This window comes from Euprymna scolopes, chromosome 11, assembly GCF_053919585.1.
Source record: "Euprymna scolopes isolate OS-2025 chromosome 11, ASM5391958v1, whole genome shotgun sequence".
Taxonomy (NCBI): domain Eukaryota; kingdom Metazoa; phylum Mollusca; class Cephalopoda; order Sepiida; family Sepiolidae; genus Euprymna; species Euprymna scolopes.
Window position 1 is genome coordinate 74,469,107 of NC_136492.1, and position 9,258 is coordinate 74,478,364.

General features: G+C 32.1%; 1 protein-coding gene across 1 annotated transcript in view; it reads left to right on the forward strand.

Annotated features, from left to right (window-relative positions):
- The window catches only part of LOC145287910 (dehydrodolichyl diphosphate synthase complex subunit nus1-like), a 60,182-nt gene extending 51,941 nt beyond the window's left edge, over nt 1-8,241 (forward strand). Inside the window, exon 5 of the mRNA XM_080135858.1 lies at nt 7,500-8,241. Coding sequence (XP_079991984.1) covers nt 7,500-7,590 — 91 coding nt within the window. The 3' untranslated portion in view covers nt 7,591-8,241. The remainder of the gene's footprint in view (nt 1-7,499) is intronic.
- Nucleotides 8,242-9,258: the final 1,017 nt, after the last annotated feature.

Sequence of the window (9,258 nt, forward strand, 5' to 3'; positions counted from 1 at the left end):
CCACATCCTTAACTCGTGTCGCAAGTATATAGGAGTGCTGAGGACCTCAACGATAACCATCAAAAAGAACTTGACTGAGCTCTCGGGTTCACAGGTGGGTGCTCTTTAACTGTGGAATTTCAATTGGTTAGCCATTTCTGGGAACCTTGCTCCTATTGCTGTGCAGGGCCGAGATGTGGTAGAGGGCAGGAAAGAAGCTGACTCAATCAGATCAGGGTAAATACTGTTGCAATAGCAACTTATTTTCAGCTAATCATGTACAGTGAACTGATTAGGACAGGCTTTGTCTCAGAATTAAATACCTCCCCAAAAAGGGTTGATATGCCATAAAATAGACAAACCAAACTTTATTTAAAAGATGTTTCTTGGTCAGCTAATTTTTTTGCCCACCTATCTATTTATTTGAAGTTGTGGGTGTGTAATTTTTCATATTTATATTTAATAAAACCTTCCCAGACAATTGTAATAATTAGTGAATTATATAAAATCTGCTGTTAAATCATTTTCTATGTGTTTTTGGTGTGCATCAAAAAATTCCTCTGAAACGAAAATAATCACATGAAGGAAACAAATTTCCTCCATCTGTTACCGTTGGTTCTTACAATTATTGACTTTGAAGAATACAAATATTTGAAATATGATATCTTAAAATATTTCTCTTGAACATATTTTTTTTTCTTGTGTGACAAGAAACCATCTTGAAAAGAAATCTAAAAATTGTTTAAATTATTCCTTACTAAAATATCTGCTGCTCATTGAAAATTTTCCCAATGTTTGTAAAGAAAAGTTACATATAAAAAGGCAAATTACAATTGCCTAATAATTAATTCGGAAACATAATGTGGAACTCCATGAGCTTGAAAATAAGCTGATTCAACAAAGAATCAAAATCATTTGTGATACATATGGAACATATTAATTTTTATTTTTTATTTTTGAGATAGAAAAAAAATCATTAGAAAAATCGAAAAAAAAAAAAAAATGGTATAATTAAGCTGGAGATTTTTGTTATTTTTTAACAATATTTGCTTAATATAATATACTAGCCTAGGTGCCCGGCGTTGCCCGGGTGTTTTTAGGTGTGTGTTGAGCAAAAAAGAAAAAAAAAATTGTAGTAGGCAGGTAGGCTCAAACCCATGACGCAAAGGCGGTAATGAAAGTGGAGGTGTGTGTAAGGGGGTGTTGGTTGAGCAAAAATAAAAAGTGGTAGTAAGCAGCCAGGCTTGAATCTGTACCGTGAAGGAGGAAAAGAATGGGGAAAAAAATGTGACGTCTTTGCTGTTATGACCCCACCCCCACCCCACCCCACCAAACCGAAAGTGATGTAGGTTTAAATTAAATTAAGGCTAGACAATCGAAAAGAGGCAATGACTTTTGAAAATATCGGCGAAAAAAAGCAACCCCTCCCTGTTAGGAAAGTGCCCAGTTGAGGGTGAAGGAGATTGTTTTTGGACAATTTTCGATATTTGTCGTCTGAAGGGTCGAGCTTCTAAATGATACCGATCTCGTGAAAATCTGTCGCCTCTGTAGAAAGTTTTTGCGAAATATGCAAACATACATGCATTTAAACAGACAAGTGAGATTTATATTATAGATAATCATATGTAGGTGTATAAAAAGGTTGTTAGCAATGTGGAATACTGGTGTATTGAAGTGACATGATGTATGAACAAAAGCAAACTAATAAATATTTTTTCATACGTCACATCACTTCAGTACCCTCATATTCTACATTGCTAACATCCTTCTTATACTCTTACATATTTATTTACTAGCAATGCTTCAAGCAAACTACTGTATATATATTTCCCCAAAACCTCTGGCCTTGATGGAGGGGAGACTAAAACTTGCTGCTATGGTTTCAAATGATCTGAAATAATAAGAGGGGACTTGATTCCAAATATTTTTCGTATGTTATAGCTCCCCTCTTTTGGAAATAGGGTATGATTATGAATATCTCCAGCATCAAATAATCCTTATACACTGAGAAATTTATTTTATGTATGAAAACCAAAGAGGGAAGATATAACATATGAGAAATATTTGGAATCAAGTCTCCCTTGCTGTTATTTCAGATCATTTGAAATCATAGAAGCAAGTTTTAGTTTCCCCTCCATCAAGACCAGAGGTTTTTGGGAAATAGCAGATATTTTGTAATTCATATGCAAAACTATGAAAACAAATGATTATGATTGAAACATTGATAAAGGTGCAGTATCTTTCCACCCACAAAATATCCTTTCAAATTACCACTATTATAGGTTTTTGAGGGTACTGAAAACGAAAACAATAGTTGAAATCCCAGGAAACGAGTAATTTCAATGATATAAATTATAGTTTTAAAAAGTGGGGGATCACTTTTCTATATTAATTTAACGTAAAAATAAATGCTCACATTATAGCCAAGGTGGGTGTTTTCACTCCTATAATGGCCTAGGTGTCATTATAGGAGTAAATATGTCCTCAAACTCGTTCATCCTTTCATACTTTTCTCAATAACCACGACTTGGATTTTTTTTTTTTTAATTTTGCACAAACATTAGTCATCATAAAAGTAATTTTATCACTTGTGCAAGAGGACCTCTGCATGCTTGGCTTGTTTTTCATTTAATTTATATTTAACTTATTTTTAATTATTATTAGCTGATATCAGTTGGGTTTAACAATGGAAGTAAGCTTTATTTAAGCTATGGGAGTTATTTCCCATTTAATTTTCATAGATGAAAATGGATGTGTTATATCCTTCCATAAATCCAAAATATGGTCCATTTTCAGGAAAATCATAAGAAGTTAGGATATTCCGTGTATCTTAAATAGTATTTCATGAAACCCTCTGCCTTACAATGTTTCGACCTGACAATGCCGGATATATATATATATATATATATATATATATATATATATATATATATATATATATATATATGATTATAAGCAGGGTTACTCTGTGTTATGAGAGTTGTGGTGAAAGGTAACACCACCCGCAAGAATATAGAACTAAGGAATAGCATTTATGGGAGGATTTATTTTTAATGAATGTGTTACCCACCTCAAAAATAAATCAAACCTAGCTCATTATACTCTCTATAACATTCAGTAGTTTTGGAATCCACTAATACATTTATTTTCAGTTGCCCTAAGGTGGGAGGAATGGTCTACACCTCCTTAAAAATAAATCTGAGGGGATGATTTATTTCCTGTCTGAGGCTCCATCAATCGGGAGGAGCTGTTTGTATTTTTGTTCTCATTCAGAGTGCCCCTTTCTGAGGAACTGGATATTTTTAATATTAAAAACTGATCTTATGCAAGGAAATACAGAACGGTGCTATTCTGCACATAAGGGTGACAGGTCAAGTGAAATGCGGTTCCAAACATAAGGATGATGCTCACTAATCAGAAAGAGCATCTTCTTGAGAAACTTTGATGCACTTAAAATGATATTCAATCTACATATTTAATGATGAAAAGCTATTTCAAATTTATGCATGGCTGACTGACAAAGCCTATCATAAAAAAAAGCAAGATGTCTAAAAACTGATTTTAGAAATAAACTGTAAATATGGTTTAATCTGTCTCCTTAAAAAGTGATCACTGACAAGTTACCTACTTAATGGACATTTAAGTTTGATATTTTTGTTTTGACGTAATTGTCGACTGGAAAATGTGGGTTTGTTTTTAAATATTGTAAAGCCACTTGAGTTGTGTCTTAGGTGACATCGTTTACAATTATTAGGTTTTAAATCTTTCAAAATAAGAATCTGATTTTTCTTTAACACTGAAATGAAAAAGTAATTTTATCGGGAGGGAGAGGGGGGGGGGGCTAATTGTTGTAATGGCTATTGTTGCATACCATGGAATCGCTTGTGCTGAGTTTGGATCTTTGCATACTAATCCAATCAATGAAATTTATATATCCACATCTTTTAGTTATGGATAAGAGTATCAGCTGACATTACAATGAATCATTTGTGATAGGCCTTGTTGCTATGACCTCCAGTTTGTAGATGAATAGAGCAAAAAAAACGAATGGTCACATTTTATGCTACTAAGACAAAACTCCTTTCCTTTAACAACACTAGAAACTTTTTTGAACCACCGAATGTCTAATATAGCTTTCCCAAGAGTCTAACATTCAAACTCCTCAGCCTGATATTAGGCAACATGAAACAGAATAAGTACTTAGATGTTGCCAAGTCTGTTGGAAAGAAGGTAGACTCCCTCTATTGGTCTAGAAAACCTCTCACACCGGCCAATATCCTATATTTTTGCAAAACTCTCATTCGTTTGTGCATAGAGTACTGTTGCCACATGTGGGTTGGTGCACCAACTGTTAACCTCTCCCTTTTAGACAAAGAAAAAGAATTTCTATCCTATTAGATTTTGCATTATCTGCCAAGCTCCAACCCCTGTTGCATCTCCATAGAATTGTATCCCTATGCTTGTTTTGTAAGTACTTCCACAGAATTTGTTCTGATGGACTTCCTGCACTTGTACCCACTCATTAAACAGAAATATATTCAATCCACTAAATTAGCTGTTAAATTCCATAACTTTATTGTAGAGATCCCGGTGCCAGCAGATTTTCTACTGCGATAGCTTCTTTCTTGCGCGATTTACATTTGAAATTCCCTTGCTACTTCCCATTTCTCCGACAGTACCAACATGCAAAAATTTAAATGTAATGTGAACAAACATTTTTCTGCCTCATTTCCCTATAAATTTTAGCTCTATTTCAGCAGCATCTTGCGTTTCAATGGCAATATGCCTTGTTTGGAGTGAATAAAAATAAATTTAAGAAGTTTTTTATTTTTCAATGTATAATTTGTTCTCCTAGTTTTATATAACTTAAATCTACTAAAAGATTATCAGATCATTATTTTGTTGCTTTTTCTGTTTATTTTATTTTTTTAAAGGTCTTCAATTAAAATGGGACGTAGCCATGTTTAGCAATGAAAATAAAACCTTTTCAAGCTTACACATGGTAGACTAATGAAAATGCAATTTCAAACTTAAGCACAACAGATTAGTGAAACTTTAATCTCAAAGTATGACAGATCAACAAAAACACTATTTCAAACAGTCTGACAAGACGGACAGAACCTCTTATAGGTGTTTTTGGACACCTTTAGAATAAGATGTCAGTTTAATTGGCATGTTTACTGAAATGCTACTTCAATCTGAAGGCTGACCAGACTAAACTTTTCGTAGATTCAGAGATGCATCTTAAAAGAAAAGGTGCTAATGCAGAGTGATCCGCGTTATTTTTTAAATCGTATTTCCAAGTTTAATTAAAGTTTTTTGTTTTTTTTTATTCAATTGTAAGGTTAAAGTACAGAATAGGTACAAAACACCCCCCTCCCCATGTTAAGAATGGCTTTTTAAATAATGTTATTTCAGCACGGATCACTCTCTGCATGAGTACCAAAAAAAAAAAGAAATAAAGCATATATTCCTCACAAGCCACCTTCAGCTATGAAGATGGAAAACCAAAATAATGATCCAGATTTGATCACGATATGGAGGGTTCAAATTATCCCTTGGAAAGAATCTCCAACAGCAATGGTGGGGAATCAACTGTAAAATTTTCTGCCTCCCTATTTCAAAGATTGGAAGTAAGATGAAAAATATCTGAATTGGACACCTTTGAAAATGTCCGCCTTTGACTCCTCATGTCAAACATTATTCTAATTTATTTCTCTAAGAAATATAACCTTTTAGACCTGTTTCCTAAAGTCACTTTTGTTCAGTTGCACATATGAATAAATTTAGATATTTTAAAATAAACACGCATTTCTGTTCCAAGAAGTAATTTTCAAAAGACAAGTTTCATTTTTAGTAGATTTTTTGGTAAAAGAGCGTTTTCTTGAAATTCTTAATGTTCATGCAAACTTAGGAGTTGGACTTTTTGAAAGATGATTTCAAGTCTAATTTTATATTGATATATTGATATATATATCACAGCAAATCATTAATTTTTATCAGTTTTTTTGTTTTGTTTTTTTTAATTTTTCTTATTTATATATATAAAAGACAATGTGTGTTAGTGTGTGCATTTTTTGTGTATGCCCTGCAAAGGCTTTTTTACGGGGCGCACTCGGTGGAGATCACTCATTCTTAAAACTTTTTATATACAGTCTAAATTATAATATTTACGAGTTACGAAGGGAGGTCATGTCTATCTTTAATTTGGCCGACTTTTACACGCTATTTTCGAGATTTTTTTCACTCAACGCGTATTTGTTTTGCTTTTCAGTATAAAAAAGCAAAACTGAATTCATAGCAACAAGTCCCTGCCACGAGTGTCTGGGGCATCCAGAAAAGCAATAAAGTTTGATCAATGCGGGGGAAACCACTTATATGAGACAATTGCTATTCATTAGGACATTAGGGAGCTGGTTTCACTTGGGGATACAAACAGCCAAAGTTGGAAAGAAAACAAAAAAAAATGCCTTGCAGCAAAACTTAACTGCGGTATATATTTGACCTCATTACCATTAAATTTGTGCACCTGTCAATTAAGTTTTATTAAATTAATACACGTTTCTGTTACTCTGCCGTCATGGGCAAGCAGGTAACATGTTAGGATTTTTTTCCACCATCACCTCAAGGTTCCGGGTTCGATCCTACCTACCTACCAAAACTTTTTTTTTTCCTTTTACCACACGGGCGATATCGGGCATGTTAGCTGGATTTTTTTGGGTTTTTTTTTTTTTTTTTTGCTTGTTTGTTTTTGTTTTTCTAATTTTTTTAAAGAAGTTTGACAACATTTTTTTTATAATCTACTTGCACTTCCAACAGACACACCTCCAAACACCCGGGCAACACCGGGCATCCTCGCTAGTATATATATATATATATATATATATATATATATATATATATATATATATGATGAACCTTCAGTCTCAATTTTTTCATTTCATTTTACTTTTATTGAGACTTTAGAGCTCAAAACATTGGTCCTTCTTCATTATTGTAGTGAAATTCGAAAATTGGATTGAAATAGTGAATTTCAAGTAAAACCAATGGTATCTAGTGAACATATCCAAAAATTATGAAAAACGATTAAGTAGAAAATCAATGAAAATAGTTTACAAAAATAATCAGTGAAAATTGAGTTTTGCAAAAAAAAAAAAAAAAAATGGAAACCGCAGAGTTCTAATTGTAACAATAGGGAGTTAAATATTTTCTGAAAACTGAAAATCTTTAGCCAATTTAGCAAAGTTTAATTTTCGCTAATTGTCTTCGACAACTACTTTCTTTAATAATTTATTTTCTATGGCATCGATTTTCATAATTTTTAGATATTTTCATTACTGTGACATGACAATTAAGTAGATACCATTGGTTTCACTTGAAATTCAGTATTTTAATTATTGAATTTCATTACAATAGCAAAGAAGAACCAAAACAATTTCGTGGGTCTTCTTTTTATTTCATTATAAATTAAAAAATTTTTTGAACGTTTTTAAAATCTGAATTTCTTTTTCTTTTTGCAGAACTTTTCCTTCTCATATGGATTTAGATTACAAATCTTATCTTGGTTTGTTAGTGTGTTACGCAAATTCACAGCAACGATGTGGAAAGTGAAGTGGTGCTTTTTTTTTTCTTCTTCTTCTCTACCCCTCCCCATCATCTCCACAAAAGACATTCTCTCCAACTAAAACCAAATAAGGAAAATAGTTGGAAGAACATATCAATTCAAGAACACATTTTTTCTTGTACACAAAAAAAAAAAAAAAAAAAAAAAAAAAATCAGGAAATCTAATAAATTTTAGCTTTTTATTTGTTGGATTTGAAAGCAAAAAGAAAAGGAAAAAAATATTTCTTGTGAAATATTTTGCTTGGAGAATGGAGGGAAAGAAAAGATAGAAAAATGTCCTCGTACGAAATGCGACTGGAAGCAAAAGAAACCCAAAATAATTGACCATTTTATTTGGTCAGCTTCTAGCTCCTATCCGTGTCTATTTTGTGCTAATTTTAGGCTCCACCACAAATGATGATGATGTTATTTGTTGACGGCATTACAAATATCAGTATGAAAACAAATAAAATGCCACAAATATCCGTTAAAGGAAAATTAATCATTAGTTAAAGCTGTTGACTGTTATTAAAAAAATGTCTACAGAGTTTTAGAGAGGGGGGGGGGGCAATGTTTTGTCTTTATTTCTGGTGGTGACCATCATGCTATTGTCTTTACATCCACAATAGATAAAAAAAATAAAAACATATTTTCCTATGCTTTTGTCTACTTTTGTTTTGAAAAATAGTCATGCATTTTTAGGACTTCATTGTGTATACATTTGAAAATGAAAAGTAACGCATTGAAAAAATACGATACACAAAGAGAAATAAATTCATTTACAAAAAATAAAAACACACTTTTCACAGATGGAAGAGAAACCATTAAGAAATTAATAGGGTCATAAAATTAATGACTTTCTCATTAAATTTCTGCTAATTATGCTCTCATTAAGAGGACCACTGCCTATTACACCTGAAGTGCGTGTTGAAAAATAATTTGTGGCCTTCCATTTTTAAATATATTTTGCTGTTTTAGATCCAAAATAATTTCTACCTCTCTCTTTTTCTCTGTCTGTGTCTCTCTCTCTCTCTCTCTCTCTCTATATATATATATATATATATATATATATATATATATATATAATCTCTTTCTATTTCTCTCTCTCTTTCTTTCTATTAAGTTTAAAATGAAAATGTCAAGTATCATGGTGCAGTTGTGCTTTAAACAGAAACATTCATTTCAAATTGCCCTTGTCATATCAAAGAACCTACTGTTGATTTTTAGATGCCTGGCTATAAGCTTGTGTAGTAATAAAACTTCTCAAATGCACTCATGATGTTAGGCTGTATAAGGTGTTAACTTTGGTCAAAATCGTCTGTTCCTTTTTTTATTGGATTATTTGGATTATCGATACTTATCAAAGACATTCCAATACAAAATATATTTAAAAACACTGCCAGATACATAAAGTACATTTGTGTGAAATTTCATAAAAATCGGCCCAACCATTTCAGAGTCCAAAGTGGACAAACTCACACATGCACAAAGTTCCATTTATATAATATAATATATACGCAGGCAGCAAAAAGAAATACTGCACTTGTAATTTTTTCAAAAACTGCAAATTTAAGCTAAATTTAATGTAACTGTTAAAACAAATTTGTTAAAACTTATTTGATTGGCCTTTTATTCTTCTATAATTTTACCCAATCATATTTGACTTTTAATTGAAA